Genomic DNA, 19580 nt, shown 5'->3' on the forward strand with positions numbered 1-19580 from the left:
GCAAGTATCCTTAGGAGACATTTCCTCCCACCTCCCTCCACTCTCCAATTCAGGCCCACCTGGAGTGGGGACTGCAGATAGTCTTCATAGCCCTTGGCAAAGAGTTCATAAGCATTGGGTGGAGGGCGGTTCTGGCTCAAATATTCCAAGTACTGGAGGTAGGAACAGAACTCCTTTTCTGAGTGGTGGTTGGTGCCTGTGATGATGAACTGTACCTCCAACTGTGAGAGAAATCAGAATAGCAAACACAGTCCTGAAATTGCTCTCCAGAAACCAGAGTCAGCTCCATAGAAAAATATGTGAATACGGCAAGAGAATTAGGTGGAGCGCAATTAGAACCCTTCTATCACTCACCTTGAGCAGCCGGAAGATTAGCCTCTGATGCATCTTAGAAAGAACAGGAAATCCCTTTTTATTGGTCAGGAAAATACTGGTAGGGAGAATGGCTGCTTTGATGGGCTCTCCAAGCCAACGATCAATGACATGATTTGATGGGAGGTCAGCTCCAATTTCAAGAGCTACATAAGGGGGGAAAAATACCTGTCCATTACTGCTAGGTAAGAAGTCTTTCCTTGCTCTTTTGTACAAGATCTGTTTACTCCTTAAGAACATGGTAAACTGGGCCTCCCCGGTGGCGCAGCGGTTGAGCGCTGGGTTGCGAAGCTGCCTGCAGCCTCCGCGGCGCTGGTTCATCCCCGGCTGCTCCCCGGCCACAGGAGGAGGGTCCCGCATGGCGCGCAGACCTCTCCTGCTGCCCGCTGCTCCCCTCAGCAGTGTACTTCGGTCCTTCTGCCTGCTCTGCTCACCGCTCTGGCTCTGGTGAATTCTCTCACCCTCCTGCGCTTCTGACTGTACCCAGTGTTTGTATGAATAAATAAATAAATAAATCTTTTTAAAAAATGGTAAACTGAGGCATAAAGAAGCAAAACTGGGGCCTCCCTGGTGGCACAATCGGTTAACCCACAGCACTATGAAGCAGCCACTGCAGCATGAGTTCAATCCCCGGCCAGAGGGATGATCCACATGGAGCAGCAGACCTCTCCTGTCTTACCTGTTGCTCCCCTCAGCAGTATATTTCAGTAGATCTGCCTGTTCTGCTCCCCATTCTATCTCTGGTGAATCCTCTTACCCCCCGCCCCCCCCCCCCACTTCTGGTCTATACCCCAGTTCTTATATGCATAAATAAATAAATCTTAAAAAAAAAAAAGAAGCCAAACTGCCTGGCAGCAGCCAGATATACATGAAACTCTTAATTCTTATTCACAGGAAGTCAGAAAAGGGACACCTTTTCTAGGACACTCAAGAACTTACCCACTGCAATCCTCTTGCTATAGTCACACAAGGTTCGAAAGTTGTGCCACCTGTCCAGAGTCAAATACAGAAAATTATAATCAAATACCAATTACCACAAATACCAATTACCCACCAATTACCACAACTCAAGGAGACCTCCCTATAGGTTCCACCCTATAGTTTCCCTCACCCTACCCTCTGTCCTGGCACAGCAGCCAAAGGAGACATACCACATCCACGTCTTCTCCTCGCCACTGTACTCCTCTGTGTGTGTAGTTGGTGCATTCTCAATTACGTCATCTCTCAGGTCTTCTGGTGCCACCAACGGTACCCGCATCCAGAACTGCATATGACAAATACTCTATTTAGAACTCTGCTTTGAACTCACTGAGTTCAGAAAGAATGCCTCAACAGAACTTTGAATCAGATCTCAAATGAACCCCAATATATGCTCCTCCCAATGTGTGACTATATGCATGAGCATATGTATCTTATGTATATCCTTAGGTAAATGTCTACCTCGCCCTTTATTTTAACTGGAAGTTTCTAGAAATAATTCTACAGCCTATCTATTTTCTAACTCTCTGTTTACCACTTTTAGATGGGGGAGGTGTTAGGTGTTAGACATTTCATCTCTGCCAAGTGCACCCATTACTTGGCTAGGAACAAGAAGGTACTTAGCACAGTCTGACTATCATAATCATAATATGCAGTAGGAAAGAAGGCCCTCAGTCATACCATGGAAGAGTGGTGGCCAGTGTGGATGTGGTTGGTCAAAACTCTGGCCAGGTTTGTGTTATCTTCCTGACTTAGAGGCAGCAGAAAAGCTGGAAGACCCAAATAGGCCCCAAAATTCAGCTCCTGTAACATGGCCTGGAATGGAAATAAAGAAGAAAATGTTAAGACCTAGCAATCCAAATAGTTTTAACTACATTACATCAGATTTACTATGTTATGAGGGTGTGGGGGGAAAACTCCCCACCCAGACTGGTTTCAGACCTGATCTTTAGAAAGGTCCAATGAAGAGGCTAAAAAACTTACCGCTTCAGAGTTCCTACGAATCTTCTCCACTTTTGAGTCTGGACGAATCCACGGAGAAAGCTTTCCCACAATTAGCGTATTCCAGTCTGCGCTCCCCCACCCAAGAAAGACAAAGACTGAATGAGGTTCAGCATTTTACTTGTTCTATTTCTAGTTCTTAGGAGAGAATAGAGAGCAGAGATAAGAAGTAGTGTTTTTTATATCACAGGTATGGGAAGCCTGATGGAGATAGGGAAGTAAGGCTTTTAGCAGGTAAGCAAGGAGAAAACAAGAGTTATCTATATCCCAGGGACTAACCAATATATCCAAGTCAGGAAAGGAGAAGAATGAGGGCACCGATAAAACGTAAGTTGTTACTGCCTCTAATAATTAAGGGGCATAGGGGATGGATGGTCCCTACCCCTTCCTGACAGCAGTAGGTCTGATCGAGTCTGGGGGCCCGGCCGATTCTTAGCAGGTTCCTGAGTGAACTCCCTCTTGAAACGCGGGTGGAAGACAGGCATGCAGAGGAAATCAAACCTACAACCGCGACAGACCCGGATTCGTCACGTAAAGAGTGCAGCAGTGCCCAGAGATCCAAGCAACTGGATTAGGCTATCTCGATTCTGCACAACCCTTTCAGCTGCCATCAGTCACCCGACTGGACTGCTGAGTTCAGCCCACCTTGGGGCATCTCTCTTCCGCTGCACTGTGCCTCAACTTCTCCTCAAAACACAGCCATGGAAAAGATGAGTAAGGAGAAAAGATGAAAACCCACTCCAAGTAGAATTTTTTCTACTCTGCTGTCGCTGGTTTTCCAGGATTGTCACATCCAGATTTGCCCCAATACTGCCCATGTCTCCCACCTCAAGGTTTCTCTCTTCTCTCCCTTGCCCCCCAATACTTTCTCCCACTCTCAGACAATAACCTCGCTCTCCAAGGCCCTGGAGTTCTGAAAGGCCCCGTTTTGAGTTTCCCTGACAACTCCAACTTTCGGGCTCAGGGACCACACAGCCCCAGCAGGTTTTTCTTCCCTCGTAGCCCAGGGCCCGAGGCTTCTGCTCTCCATCCTCCAAGGAATTAATGGTTCCTCCCGCCCTCATCTAATCCACTCCGACCCCCCTCATCCCTGCCTTTCGGGGATGACTAGCCTGCCCCTCTTTGTCCCCGAAGTGGGACAAAGGCCCGGGCCCTCACCCCTGCTTTGCCACAGCCCCCAGTGTGTCAGCTATTTCCGGGACGCAGTTCAGGTCCCTCCCGCTGGACACGCGGCTCCCACCGGCAGCTCCGACCGCCATGGCCGCCATCTTTCCCTCGCGCTGTCCACGCCGGGATTCCTCGATACCAACAGCCAATCACGAAGCCAGAGAAAGGCCCTCAGAAGGCGGGACGAGTCGCCCTAACAACCAGAGCGTCTCTCACAGCTCCGGACCCGGAGGCAGAGGGTGGGGAAATGGCTTTTCCCGCCAATCCGCGGACTGCACAGTGACGTGCGGTGTGACTCCGGGCGACGCACCAATCTCAGGGCCTGGTTCTCCGGTAGCTTCAATTTCCCATAATGCTTCGTGTGGTTATAGAATTCCGTTAAGAGACTACACGTCCCATGAAACCCTGCAGTATAAGCTTGAAGCTTCATTCTTGAGCCCAGCGCGGTTGTCTCAGGGCCAGTGGCGCAATGGATAACGCGTCTGACTACGGATCAGAAGATTCCAGGTTCGACTCCTGGCTGGCTCGAGGAGACTGGGATTTCATTATGTTGCTTTGTGAAACATGGCCGAAAGCAACCATTTAGTCTCCCTTTCTTTCCTTAATTTTAAAAGTTTCTTGTTATCCTCTCATGCCCTAATTTTTCAGGCCTCGTTTTTTTGGCTTCTGCACATGATTAATCTCCGTTTTTCCCGTTATCTAATTCAAAGGTCTCTCTTAATGGCCCTCCGTGGGTCCATCTGAACCGTAAGAAATCTGGCTTAATTGTCTAATGCTCTCAAAATGGCCTTATGTGGGCCTTAGTATGTTATATGTATTTTTTTAACATTTATTTATTTATGCATACAAGAGCTGGGGTACAGGCCAGAGATGCGGAAAGTGAGAGGATTCACCAGAGACAGAGTGGAGAACAGAACAGGCAGACTGACCGAAGTACACTGCTGAGGGGAGCAGGAGGTGAGTCAGGGGAGTTCTGCTGCACCATTTGGGTTGCTCCCTGGCCCGCCCGGGATCGAACTCGTGCTGCAGAGGCTGCGGATTGCTTCATAGTGTGATGCTTAACCCCTTGCGCCACCAGGGAGGCCCCTGTATTTTATTTTTTTTAATAGTATTATATTTTTAAATAGATTATGGTAACTCAACTACTAATTCCATATGATTCTACATCCCAACACAAAGAGGAAATAAACACCCACACCCCCCACACACACACACACACACCACCTCCCCCTGAAGATAAAGAAAAGGAATTCTTGGAACTGCCTGACTGAGGCCTAAAAGAGCCAACATTTTCTTTCGTCAACAACTTACAGAAACCGAAAATAAGGAAAGGAATGAAGCAAGGGAAGTCATAGGCAGGGAATCTAGAGGTGTTGAGGACCTGGCAGAGTCAGTGGAAGAAAACACAGTACAAAGCCCTATGCAGGAGACACCTTGACAGAACATAGGGACTGACAGGCAGGGAGTGTGAGAAAGGGAAATCTGGGTTGATGCCCTGGGTTCTGGCCTCTCAGTGAGACAAATGAAAGAAGGGCCATGGTTTAAAGGAGAATCAGGGTTGGGGCTTGTACATGCTAAATTGGCCTCTAGGGGGCGCTGTGTAATAGAGAGTTGAATGAACTGTTCTGAACCAGACATGATTTGGAAATCGCCAGAAGAGAGGTAGTGATTGAAGCCCATGAGACTGAATGAGATCACCATCGCCTGTGGGGGACAGAGTCTTGGGAAAGGTGTGGCTAGGATAAGCTCTAAGGAACTCTGGGTGCAATGTAAGTGCCCCCAAAAGATGAAAGTATGAAAGCCAAAGAACTAAGAGAATGCCTATGAAACCTAAAAGGATTGGAGACACTTTTGTCCCATCTTCGACTTCATTTGATCCCTGCAGATATTATTGTTGTTGTTGTTATGCTGCTGCCTCTGAGGCTGTTGTTGTTACTAGGCTTTATTCTTTAAAACGGTTTTAGATTTACAGAAAAGTTAAGCAGATTGTCCAATGAGTTCTCATATGCCTCCCCACAACTTTCTCTATTATTAACACCTCATATAAGTATGGCAATGTGAAAAAATTCATGAACCAATACTGACATATTATTATTAAGTAAAGTCCACATTTTTTTACCTAATTTCCTTAGTTTTTACCTAATGTCCTCTTTCTGTTCCAAGATTCCCCCAGGATACCATATTACATGTAGTTGTTTCTTTAGACTCTTCTTGGCTGTGACAGTTTATCATACATTCTTTGTCTTTGATGATCTTTAGAGTTTTGAAGAATACTATTCCAGGTATGCTGCAGGATACCCCTTTATTAAAATTTGTCTAATGATTTTCTTTTTTTTTTCAAACTTTTTTTTTAAAGATTTTATTTTTATTTATACAAGAACTGGGGTACAGACCAGAGGCATGGGAGGGTGAGAGAATTCACCAGAGACAGAGTGGGGAGCAAAACAGGCAGACAACTGAAAACACTGCTGAGGCAAGAGGTGGTTGCATCAGGAGAGTTCTGCTGCACCATGTGGGTATCTCCCTGGCAGGCTGGGAATTGAACTTGCGCTGCAGAGGCTGTGGACAGCTTCACAGCACTGTGTTCAACCCGCAGTGACACCGGGGAGGCACTGTCTAATGATTTTCTCATGCTTAGAGTGAGTTATGGGTTGGGAGGAGGAAGATCACAGAGATTAAATGTTATTTTCATTACACCAAGAGTACATACCATCACTACAGCTAATGACTATTGATGTAGGCCTTTATCACCTGGCAGAAGTAGTGTTTTTTCAGGTTTCTGCATTGTAAAATTACCCTACCCACACTCTTTTCATCCTTCACTCTTTTTTTTTCTTTAAAGATTTATTTACTTATTTATGCATACAAGAACTGGGGTACAGGCCAGAGATGCTGCGGCAGGAGCCAGGGGGGTGGGGGCCAGGGGGTGGGGGTGGCCAGAGTGAGAGGATTCACCAGAGACAGAGCAGGGAACAGAACAGGCAGATTGACTGAAATACACTGCTGAGGGGAGCAGCGGGTGAGACAGGAGAGGTCTGCTGCACCATGTGGGTTCTTCCCTGGCAGCTGGGGATCAAACTTGTGCTGCAGAGGGTGCGGATTGCTTCATAGTGTGGTGCTTAACCCCTTGCGCCACCAGGGAGGCCCTCTTCCTTTACTCTTTGGAAGTCACTGTGTGTATCCCACACTTAAGGAGTGGGGAATTATGCTCTCCCTTCTTTAGGGTGGAGTTTCTACATAATTTATTTGGATTCTTTCCTGCAAGATTTGTAAGTAGGAGTTTGTCTACAGGAAAAGGGTGAGTGCTCTGGCAACATTTTGTGGAGGAGCCCTGCTTGTCCCCAGTGGTGCCCAACCAAACTATTTTCACAGAAGACTTATTAGATGCTGCTTCTTCAGAAGCTAATTATCTGGGCTGTGAACCATCTGTGCTCCTGGCATCTCCCCCCCATGTCAAGCTTGTGGCTGCTCTATTGGTTGTTATAGTTAGCTTTCATAGGTGAGAGGGAAACAATACTATCAATTTTCCCATCAGTTAAAATAATTTTAAAAGGACTCACGTAAAAAGAATCCTAGAATTTCTGACTGACCTTAGTGTGAGTTTAGACAGGCTGAATTTCATTTGTCTGTGAAATTTTATTTCATTCAAAATATAACAAGCATGACATTATGTAACAAGCATGATGTTATGTAACAAGCATGACGTTAAACAGTCCCCAATAATTCCATACCAAATGGTTCCCGGCCTTTCCTACAGGACTTTCCTGTGTCCTTATTTATTTATTTATTTTTAAAGATTTCTTTATTTATGCATATAAGAACTGGGACACAGGCCAGAGGTGTGGAGGGTGAGAGGATTCACCAGAGACAGAGTGGGGAGCAGAACAAGCAGATTGACTGAAATACACTGCTGAGGGCCTCCCTGGTGGCGCAGCGGTTGAGCGCTGGCTTGCGAAGCTGCCCGCGGCCTCTGCGGCGCTGGTTCGATCCCCGGCTGCTCCCCGGCCACCAGAGGAGGGTCCCACATGGCGCGCAGACCTCTCCTGCCGCCCGCTGCTCCCCTCAGCAGTGTACTTCGGTCCTTCTGCCTGCTCTGCTCCCCGCTCTGGCTCTGGTGAATTCTCTCGCCCTCCCTCGCTTCTGACTGTATCCAGTGCTTGTATAAACAAATAAATAAATAAATAAATCTTTAAAAAAAAAAAAAGAAATACACTGCTGAGGGGAGCAGCGAGGGGAACAGGAGAGGTCTGCTGCACCATGTGGGCGGGGGAATCAAAGTTGTGCTGCATTGGCTGCAGATAGCTTCATAGTGCAGCGACTTAACCCCTTGCACCACAAAGGTGGCCCTGTCCTGTGTCTTTAAACAAACAAACCAGCATGTGCTGTGGATCTGTCCATATGAGCTATAAAGAAGCAAAGGAAGACTGAAAAAGAATATAACCTTGCAAAGCACTTAACCTAGCCATGAAGTCGAAATTGGTGAAGTCTGTCATGTTCTTCTCCCCTCTACTCAGCCCTCCATGCTGAACTCTCCTGAAGCTTGTGGATCACTGTTACCACCTACACTAAATGTAGGCCTTTGCTGGGATGAAGATGGTAAGGCAGGACAGCCAACACCCTGTGCTTGAAATAATGTTACTTTCTCCAACATGAGCCAGTGACCAACAGGCAGAGCACAGGAAACTTCTGGAAGGGAAGGAATACCCATTCCCAGATAATCCCCTTGGCCCTTGCTGCATTCTTTACCTTCAGGCCAGCTCTTCTGTTTTTTTATATCTTTGTTTAAACACCTCCAGCCCATTGTAAAACCTCCTTTCATCTTCTCTTGTGCTCCCCTTCCTCAGCACTAACTTCCCTCCCCAGGACCACCTTGGCTCACCTCTGTGCCTGCCCAGCCAACCGCACTCTTCAACACCAAAATAATGGCTCGTTTGACCCTCCTACTGCTCCAAATTGCTTCTTCACAATCAAGGCTGTCCTCCAGCTACAAAAGTGGCAGAGTTACTGAGGCAATATAATCTATGCCAATTTGCATCCTCTTCTTTGACATCTCTATTATACAGTATTTATCTGTCAAAATGAATAGAAAGTAGAAACTGTTCTGGAACATACAAAAGGATGAAAAGCGACCTAATTTGTTTATGATGCTGGAATATACCTAATATCAAAACCTGTCAGAAATAACACTCCCCCAAAAATATGTAGACCAAGCTCACCTATTAATATAAATGTACAAATCCTAAAATATTTCAGATTAACACATAAAGTTCAACATAAAAAGTATATTATCATAATAATACAACCAGTTAGGGATTATCCCAGGAATTAGCACAAGGTGAGGTAGTAAGAAATTTATTTAAAACTAGATAAAAAATAAGCCAAACAAGAAAAACATTGGAACATTTTTAATAGTTACCAAAGAATATTTCAAATTCTCTAGTTTCAATTCCGTTTTCTATAAACATTCTTAATAGTTCTAAAAGAATTGTTCTATATATATATGAAGTCAACAATTTATGTAAAGATAAAAAAAAAACAATGTCCAGTCTCATTGTTTATTTAATATTATGCTGAAAAACTCAATACAATGAGACTGGAAATTTAAAAAAGGGATTATTACTTTTGTAAAGAGAGATAAATTTATTATTGTTTGCAGATAATACAGTTGTATATGTAGAAATCCATGAGATTAAATTCTTTTTTTTTAAGATTTATTTATTTATGCATACAAGAGCTGAGGTACAGGCCAGAGATGCAGGGGCTGGGGTGGGGGTGGTGAGAGGATTCACCAAGACAGAGTGGGGAACAGAACAGGTGGATCTACTGAAATACACTGCTGAGGGGAGCAGCGGGCGAGACAGGAGAGGTCTGCTCCGCCATGTGTGTTGCTCCTTGGCCGGCTGGGGATTGAACTCGTGTTGCAGAGGCTGCAGATTGCTTCATAGTGTGGTGCTTAACTCCTTATACCACCAGGGAGGCCCCCAGATTCAATTCTCAAAGGATGATAATTAATTATAAAATTCAGAGATAAAAAAACCTGTAGATTTCTTATGTACTAAGAATAATCAGAAGACATAATTACTGAAAAATATCCCAATAATATGATAGTTAAGACAACAGCCTTTGGAACCAGGTCACAAGAGTTTAAAGTCATGTTCATCCATGTAAACCTAACTCCACTGACCTCAGTCTCCTTACCCACAAACTAGAATAAATAATAATTTTTGTCTCATAAAGCTGTTTTGTAGATTGAATTAGTAAATACAGTAAAGCATTTAGGGCCTACCCTACATATAGTAATCATTCAATATCCATTAGCTATTGTGATTTGTACTTTCTCCATTGACAGCAATACAATAGACCACCATAAAATACTTAATGATAACTTTACTGACAAAATGTAAGGAACCTATAAAAGAAAATTACAAAAGTTTGCAGGGAATAAAGCCTAAAAAAGTAGAGAGATAAACCATGTTCTTAGGAAAAAATGAATCTTATAAAGATATCAATTGTGACCAAATTAATTTCTCACTTTTACAATCTTCAATCACAATTCTAATGGAATCTTTTGTTACTTGATAAATTGATTCTACTATTCATCAAACAAAAATCGGTAATACCATACCACATTGCTAAAAATATAGAGCAAAGAAAATTCACAAAAAGGAGAAAGGAGGAACTCTCTAGTGGTGCAAGGGATTAAGTCTCAGTCCTGTGAAGCTATCCCCAGCCACTGCAGCACTAGTTCGATCCCCTGGCCAGGGAGCTAACCCACATATGGCACAGCAAACCTTTCCTGTCTCACCCAGTGCTCCCCTCAGCAGTGTATTTTGTAGATCCACCTGTTCTGTCCCCCACTCTGTCTCTGGTGAATCCTCTCACCTCCCTGCCACCCCAGCACCTCTGGCCTACACCCCAATTCTTGTATGCATAAATAAATTAACTTTAAAAAAAAAAAGGAGAAAGGAGAGGGCATTTCCTCTCTCTATATTTTTTTAAGATTTATTTATTTATGCATACAATAGCTGGGGTACAGCCAGAGATGTGGGGGGTGAGAGGATCCACCAGAGACAGAGCAAGGAACAGAACACAGGCAGACTGACTGAAATATACTGCTGAGGGGAGCAGTGGGCAAGACAGTAGAGGTCTGCCTTGCCATGTGGGTTTCTCCCTGGTCTGCCGGGGATGGAACTTGCGCTGCGGAGGCTGTGGATTGCTTCATACTGTGGTGCTTAACCCCTTGCACCACCAGGGAGGCCCTCCTCTATGTTTTTAGCCCCTTACTCAACCCTTTTATGAAACAAGCAACATATGAGTAAAGGGCTACAAAAAACATGCAGTTGGTACAAGAATAGAAGAAAGAGCTAAACCAATAGCCCAGAAACAGATCAGTTGTGTATGTGTGTGATTAAATAAATGAATTTTGTAATAATAGTAACAACTTACATTTATTAGTCATTATTTTGTGTCAGGTTCTATGAACAGCACTTTACGTTCACAGGAACCTTGTGAGGTAGGAATTATTCATCTATGGGTAAATGAATTAAGTCTTAAGAGGTTGAGTGATTTGCTTCCCTAAGAAGGGGTTTAGATAGGGGACAAACCTAGGTCAACGGACTCCGTAGCCTTTATTCTTAATCTTAAGAGATATCATCTATAATTTCCCTTCAAGGAAGCTCTCCTAGACAATCTTCGCAAACTGGGACAAAGATTAATTAAGGGAAATGCTTAGTGTAGCATTTTGTATGACAACAAAAAATGTGAAACAAGTTACTATCCTATGGGGATATGGTTAAACAAATCATCCATGCAGTAAAATCCTAAGCAGCCATTAAAATCAATGTTGTCAGAGAAAATTTAATAACATGGAGAAATGCTCATGATACGCCATTAAGTGACACAGATTACAAATTGTGCGTACAGAATGACCTCAATATATGGGCGGAAATTGTGTTTTTCAATTTTTCTATAACAAGCATGCTTATACTATATGGAAAACATTTTTTTTAAGTATAGAAAACCTGTAATATTGCCCTGGTCTTTCTGCTTGTTTCTCTCCCTTCTTTTAAAGGTCCGGCCAACCTCCCCTGGTGGCGCAGCGGTTGAGCACTGAGCCTCTGCAGCACCGGTTCAATCCCCGGCCGCCAGTGAGGGTCCCGCATGGCGCGCAGACCTCTCCTGCCGTGCCTGCTGCTCCCCTCAGCAGTGTGTTTCATCAGTCTGCCTGTTCTGTTTCCCTCTCTGACTCTGGTGAATTGGCTCGCCCTCCCGTACTTCTGACTGTACCCAGTGCTTGTATAAATAAATAAATAAATAAATAAATAAATAAATAAATAAATGTCTGGCCAACACCTCCTCCTCTGCAGGTTCTGGTATCTGTCTACTCTTCATCAGTTGCTCTTAACTGATAGCAATAAAGTAATAGTCCTCCCAGGCAGATCAATAGTTATTAAGTCCTACTATATGCTAGGCACTTTAAATATCTCACTTAATTTTCAGGACATCATCTTGTGGGGTAGGAATTATTAATATACTCATTTTGTAGATGAGAAAACTGAGGTTAAATGTCTTAAACAAAATTATACTTCAATTAAATGAAAGAATCAGAATAAGAATCAGTTCTTTTGATTCCCATCTCATTGTTTTTTTTCTCTTATAGTACCCTTTCTCAAAATGTTTATAGCCTAAAAACTTTGGGGTTTCCTGAAACCTTTTTAGGATTTTCAGCAAGATTTTCCATATTCAACCAAAACCACATATAAATACTGAAAGCAGATATGAGAATCTAATTGTCTTTTTTTTTTTTTTAGATTTATTTATGCAAAGAAGAACTGGCATGTAGGTAAGAAGCGGGGTGTGGGGTGGGGATGGGTGGGTGGTGTGAGAGGATTCACCAGAGACAGAGTGGGGAGCAGAACAGGCGGACTGATTGAAATACACTGCTGAGAGGAGAAGCAGGCAAGACAGGAGAGGTCTGCTGTACCATATGTGTACACAGGCTGGTGGTAGAACTCAAGTTGCAGTGGTGGTAGGTGATAACAGGTGATAGTGTGCTGACACTTAACCACTGCCACCAGGGAGGCCCAATTGTCTTCTATTAAGGCAGATATCAAGGAGATTTGCAAAAACACGTCTCTCGTTACATTTGTTTTTACATTTTTTTGTTTTGGATAATAGGGTTTTCTTTTTTCTTCATTCAAATGTATTACTTATATCAACATGCAGTGGGTTTATTTTTTAAGAATTAAATAAACTGGGGGCCTCCCTGGTGGCGCAGGGGTTAAAAGTCTCAGTGCTATCAAGCTATTGCCAGCCACTGCAGCATGAGTTCAATCCTGCCTAGGGCTAAGGAGCTAACCCACATGGAGCTGCAGACCTCTGCTGAGGGGAGCCTGCTGCTCCCCTCAGCAGTATATTTCAGAAGATCTGCCTGTTCTTCTCCCCACTCTGTCTCTAGTGATCCTCTCTCCCTCACACACACACCCTCTGGCCTAGACCCTAGTTCTTGTATGCATAAATAAACAAAAATAAAAAAATAAATAAGAATTTTATTTAAAGATTTATTTATTTATGCATACAAGAACTGGGGTACAGGCTAGAGGTGTGGGGCTGAGAGGATTCACCAGAGACAGAGTGGGGAGCAAAACAGGCAGACTGACTGAAATACACTGCTGAGGGGAACAGCGGGTGAGTCAGGAGAGGTCTACTGCACCATGTGTGTTGTTCCCTGGCCAGGCATCAAACTCATGCAGAAGTGGATGTAGACAGTTCCATAGATTGCATCTTAATCCCTTGCGCCATCAGGGAGACACCAAGAATTCTTATAAAATAATTTAGTAAACTGATATTTAACAATTTTCTCAGTTTTAATATCTTATTAGAAAATATTCAGTTTATTAAGTGCTATGACTGTCTGGAATATTGGCTACACCATCTCAATATGTAAATAACAAATCACATTTCAAACTCAAATTTAGATTAACTAATTTTTTAGTTGCTTTTCTCTAACAAGAACAACTAACCTGGGCCTCCCCTGGTGGCGCAGCGGTTGAGCACTGGGCTGCGAAGCTGCCTGCAGCCTCTGCAGCACTGGTTCGATCTCTGGCCACCAGCAAGGGTCCCACATGGCGTGACAGACCTCTCCTGCCTCGCCCGCTGCTCCCCTCAGCAGTGTATTTTGTCAGTCTGCCTGTTCTGTTCCCCACTCTGGCTCTGGTGAATTCTCTCACCCTCCCGCACTTCTGACTGTACCCAGTGCTTGTATAAATAAATAAATAAATAAATCTTTAAAAATAAAAACAACTAACCTATTCTATATTTTGTTTTCTTCCGTCTTTAGCTTTTTAAATGATCAAATAAACTTCAAATAATTATCCTCAACTTTTTCCGAATAACAAATGTCTGTTTTTAGATAGACTTGCATTCGTGTATTTGATATAACTCAACGGCACTTTATCTGTAGTGAGAGAGGGCAATAAAGTTTGAATGAATATTAAAAGAAAACTACTTAAACCCTTCTCATTAATTGTTACTTCCTTCCTTCTGGCGTAATACATAAAGTTCTTTTGGTTCTGTGTTTGCCACTAATAATTGCTTAAGTAAAACTGAGCTCCAATCAAGATCATATTTAAAGATCAAAGCAGTTGAGACTGAATGAAGCTTAGGTACCACATGTTCCCAGATCTTGGCAAAGAGTTACATTCAAGAAATATTCGAGGGCCTCCCCGGTGGCGCAGCGGTTGAGCGCTGGGTTGCGAAGCTGCCTGCGGCCTCTGCGGCGCCGGTTCGATCCCCGGCTGCTCCCCGGCCACCGGAGGAGGGTCCCACATGGCGCGCAGACCTCTCCTGCCGCCCGCTGCTCCCCTGAGCAGTGTACTTCGGTCCTTCTGCCTGCTCTGCTCCCCGCTCTGGCTCTGGTGAATTCTCTCACCCTCCCGCGCTTCTGACTGTACCCAGTGCATGTATAAACCAAACAAACAAACAATAAATAAATAAATAAATAAGACATGCCTCTAGAAAATTAAAAAAAAAAAAAAGAAATATTCGAGAAAAGAAATAATTTTCTTTTTCTGATCTCCTTCAGAAAGACTGTTGATATTCTCTCAGTTTTAACTTTTAATAGTAGAAAAATCTATAGATAAAACTTACATAAACAAAAGCTCTTTGGTGTCCTTAAAAGTCATGGGGTAGGGGCTTCCCAGGTGGTGCAGGGGTTAAACACAGAGCTATCAAGCCACTGCAGCATGAGTTCCATCCAGGGAACAACCCACATAGCACAGCCGACCTCTCCTGCCTTGCCCTCTGCTCCCCTCAGCAGTGTGTTTCAGTACATCTACCTGTTCTGCTCCCCACTTTCTGGTAAATCCTCTCTCACCCCCCTGCACCTCTGGTTTACAACCCAGTCCTTATATGCATAAATATATACATCTTAAAAAAAAATAAAATTAAATAAAATTAAAAATTATGCAGTAAAGGAGTCTTGAGACCAAAAAGACTGAAACACCTGATTACAAACTGTAACCCTCCAAGAGCTTCTGGTGTGTAGACACCAGCACTGTAGTGGCAGTTCAAGGCTATGCATGACAAGTACCTTTAAGAAGATGTGACTAAGTCCTGTGGGATTTAAATGATAGTGAGACATTTTCTAGCTGGAGTGATAATGGGGAAACCATATTTGAAGTGGACTTCAAAGATGATAGAATTTTATGAGCAGAAGAGGTCTTGTCAGGAGGATAGAACCCTAACAAGCACTGGAGAGCATGAAAGGGTGAATAAGCCCAAGGGGGTAGGAGGTGAAAGGTATGGTAAATGGAGGGTGTTAATAGTGGGAAAAGTCTGGCTTCAATCCACACCTGTGGCAAGTGGATGGTATTTGGTATGCAGTAGGGAAACCTGAAACGTTTTGAAGTGAGAAATGACAAAATGAAGTGAGAATTGTAAATTATTTATGTGAACCAAATTAGATTCATAAATATTGACCTGGCATCAGAGTATAAGATGAACGGAGGGATAGCTGGAACAATTTGCAGGGGTCCAAAATGAGGATCTGAATAGGGCGGTGCAGTAGTAGGAGAAAGATGCCCATTGACCACACTGGCTGGTCTCAGAGTGGCAGGACATTGGTGAGGTCTTCTGGTTAAGACAAGGCCCCAGCTTTGTGACCAGAGTTTTCTATCACAGCGTCCTATTTCTCCAACTCCCTACAACACTTCCTAGAGATCGATATTTATACAGCAATGCCAATGTCCATGGGAGAATAGCATTTTCTAGTGGCAAGATATTTATCTGATGCGTGGGTCCTCCCCTTCCCAGAGTCATAGGGATAATCAAAACAATAAGCATGATGTCGGAGGCCTCCCTGGTGGTGCAGGGGTTAATTCTCAGTGCTATAAGCTATAGCCAGCCACTGCAGACCTCTCCTGTCTCACTCCCCTCAGCAGCGGATTTCAGTAGATCCACCTGTTCTGCTCCCCACTGTGTCTCCGGTGAGTCCTCTCACCCCCAGCACCTCTGGCCTGTACCCCAGTTCTTGAGTGCATAAATAAAAAAAATGAATCTTTAAAAAAAATAGGCATGATGTCTCTTGGAGAGTGTGTGGGGCTGGAGGGTTACAGGGAGGTTAGAGGGAGGGGTCAATCTTACTTTTTACCATTATATACTTTCATTTTTTAAAAAGATTTATTTATTTATGCATACAAGAGCTGGGGTATAGGCCAGAGGTGCGGGGGGGGGGGGGGATGAGAGGATTCACCAGAGACAGAGTGGGGAACAGAACAGGAAGATTGACCGAAGTACACTGCTGACGGGAGCAGTGGGTGAATCAGGAGAGGTCTGCTGTGCCATGTGGGTAGCTCCCTGGCCGGCCAGGGATCGAACTTGTGCTGCAGAGTCTGCGGACAGCTTCATAGGTTGCGTCTTAACTCCTTGCGCCACCAGGGAGGCCCCTATACTTTCATTTTTTAAAAAGATTTATTTATTTATGCATACAAGAGCTAGGGTGCAGGCCAGAGGTGTGGGGGCTAAGAGGATTCACCAGAGACAGAGTGGGGAGCAAAACAGGCAGATCTACTGAAATCCACTGCTGAGGGGAGCAGCAGGTAAGACAGGAGAGGTCTGCTGTGCCATGTGGGTTAGCTCCCTGGTTGGGGATTGAACTCATGCTACAGTGGCTACAGAGAGCTTCATAGTGCTGAGACTTACCCTCTTGTGCCACCAGGGAAGCCCCCATTTTATACCTTCATTTTGATTTTTTTTAACAAGGCATTTTTTTAAAATCCCTACATTTTTGAGCAGCACTGTTGCAGGCAAATGTTTAATTTTCTTTAAGCTTTTGGAAACTTAAGAAACAGCTAGTTGTCCCTCCCCAGGCTATTTAGGGACCAGGGCTGGGAACCACTGTCTCAGAAGCCATTTTGCTTTCTCAGGCAGTTAGAAATTTAAACATTTTTCAAGCCCCAGCTCTCCAGAGTCTTGATTGAAGCCGTAAGCTTTTTTCTCAATTTTTAGTCATTTAAGAGGAAGGTTTTACTTGGTGCATCATTTGCTCTTTCCTACCTGTGCCTTCACACACGGCTCCTTCTTTATCTTTGCCCCTTTTTCCAAAATTCTATCTTAAACTCACCTCTACAAAGCCTGAACCAAATCTGCCTCCCCTACTTTCTACATCAATTTACTTCTCTTGGTTTATAGCCACATTTATTTGCATCTCCTGTTACTTTATATTCTTGTACTATCTTGTGTGTCCTTTGTTTATAGGCTACAAACATTGAGGACTGGGTCCATTTCTTTATTATCTTTATTATTTCAAATACTGAAACCTAGTATGGTTGAGGATGAGCGCCTAATTAAATGAGGAGATGCTGAATGACATAATAAATGTCAGGAAGAACTATTTTGAGATTTTTGATGTTCATTTCCAGATGCTACTACTTACAAAGGGTAAATGTACCTTTATATACTAGAAGAAATCTGGCAGTTACCACCTCAACAGAGCAATCAAATTCAGCATAATTAATAATGACATAGTCTGACCTGATGTGGCTCCAGGGTGAGGTAATATAAAGTACATAATGTCATCTCTTAAGTATTCCTCGCAAAAATGTTTAACCTGAATCTAATAAAACCTGTTTACAGGAAATGTAGGCTTACTGAACCACCCAATGGAACTTTCTGCAATTGTGTAAATGTTCTGTGTCTGAACTAATATAGTAACTGTCAACTATTAATTTTATTTCTTTTTAACTTAAATTTGAATTTAAATAGCTACTTGTGGCTAGTAGCTACTACACTGTACAGAAGAGGAACAAGTTAACCACCACAGGAAACAATTAGACAATGGGACATTCTACAAGGTAACCAGTCTGGATTTTTCAGGAAGTCAATCTCATTAAAGAAAAAAAAAAGTGGGAGTTAAACTAACATCCAGATATAGCACATGAACCAGTACTGGACTCTACATCATGGAAGAAAAATCCTGAAATTTTGAACAGATATGAAATCATTAATCTTTTAGGTATAATAATTGTATTATATAAGGGAGTACCTCATCAATCTTGTAAGTATAATAATTGCATTATACAAGGGAGTGTCTTTATTTTTAGGAGTTGACTGCTTAAGTATTTAGGGAATGAAATGTCATATCTATAACTTAAGTCCTAAATTAATTCAGAAAAAAAAGTTTAACTAAAGAAGAGGAAAATACAGAAAAGCAAAATATCAGCAATTGTTGAATCTAACAGTATACTGGTACTTATGGCAGTGTTCTTTTAACTTTTATGTAGGTTTGAAAGCTTTCCCCAAAAGAAGTTGGAAAAAACTAGAGAACTAAACAATATTGACTATTTCTGAATTTTTCCATTAATCTATTAACTATTTTGTGTAAGCCTACATTTTTCTTTAAAGATTTATTTATTTATGCATACAAGAGCTGGGGTACAGGCCAGATATGTGGGGGTAAGAGGATTCACCAGAGTGGGAAACAGAACAGGCAGATCCACTGAAATACACTGCTAAGGGGAGCAGCTGGTCTTCTGTGCCATGTGGGTAGCTCCCTGGCCGGCTAGGATCGAACTCAAGCTGCAGAGGCTGCGGACTGCTTCACAGTGCAATGCTTAACCCCTTGTGCTACCAGGGAGGCCCTGTAAGCCAACATTTGCTTATGAATAGCAATAAGCACTGTTTATAGAAAATTTTAATTTCTCCTATTAACCCAATCCAAGAACATCATCATTTGACATTAGCAAAAGAATGAGTTAGGAACCCTGGAAAATGTTTTGAGTGAAGGTCTTGCGCTTCTGTTCTCAGTCCCTGACACCAGCCAGGGCCCTGCCTCCTTCTAGGCTGAGTACTGTGAAACTTATTTCCTCAGGGTGATCTCTTCCCACCTTTTGCTTTCAAAGAAAGAAGTAACTCTCAAACCATACCAGAGGGAACAGGAAGCACAAGAGGCTTGTGTCCTTTCCTGTAAAAGCTGGATGCCTGGCTGCTTCATCATAATCGCCCCACTGACATCCATCATGAGAGAATAGTTCCCTACTCACCTTAGCATCTAGCTCTCCTCTGATTGTAGTTCTTTAAGAGCAAGCCCAAATATAATCCACCGCCACTCTCCAAGAATGAAACCTCCAAGACTCCACGTGGACCGGCTGGCACTTCCACCGCCTACCTTTTTTGCAGTTATGGGTCTGTCTCTATTTGGATCCACTCAGGTCCCCTTCTTACCCACAAGGACTTCCATGTTCTTTTTCCATCTTTGCCCAAAGGAAAATGACTAGAATCCAAAGACAATATCACCATTTTATTCAGGAGATAATCAAATACAATAAAAGGCTGACACTGACAAATAGCTATACACAAAATTACATCAATCTGTTACATTTTCCAGAAGAGACTCAGTCACTGTGAAAATGGAATAGAAACCAGGAAGGTGCATAAATGACTGCAGTGTTTCAAACAAGTGTCCCCACATTGCCTTGAGTGAGGGTGGCCTCAGGTGGGGTTGTTTTTAGCAGGAAGAGAAGGCAGCCCCTGTGCAGAAGCCATGTCTCCAGCACCCCCAACAC

General features: G+C 43.3%; 1 protein-coding gene across 1 annotated transcript in view; it reads right to left on the reverse strand.

Annotated features, from left to right (window-relative positions):
• The window catches only part of PRMT5 (protein arginine methyltransferase 5), a gene marked incomplete at both ends in the record, with an annotated part of 4027 nt that extends 407 nt beyond the window's left edge, over nucleotides 1-3620 (reverse strand). The window contains 8 exons of the mRNA XM_084240243.1: nucleotides 32-221; nucleotides 355-518; nucleotides 1312-1361; nucleotides 1524-1636; nucleotides 2032-2166; nucleotides 2335-2420; nucleotides 2735-2853; nucleotides 3511-3620. Of these exons, the coding sequence (XP_084096369.1) occupies nucleotides 32-221; nucleotides 355-518; nucleotides 1312-1361; nucleotides 1524-1636; nucleotides 2032-2166; nucleotides 2335-2420; nucleotides 2735-2853; nucleotides 3511-3620 (967 nt within the window). The remainder of the gene's footprint in view (nucleotides 1-31; nucleotides 222-354; nucleotides 519-1311; nucleotides 1362-1523; nucleotides 1637-2031; nucleotides 2167-2334; nucleotides 2421-2734; nucleotides 2854-3510) is intronic.
• Between the last annotated feature and the right edge of the window lie 15960 nt (nucleotides 3621-19580).

The sequence above is a fragment of the Talpa europaea genome, assembly GCF_964194135.1.
Source record: "Talpa europaea genome assembly, chromosome: 8".
Classification (NCBI taxonomy): Eukaryota; Metazoa; Chordata; class Mammalia; order Eulipotyphla; family Talpidae; genus Talpa; species Talpa europaea.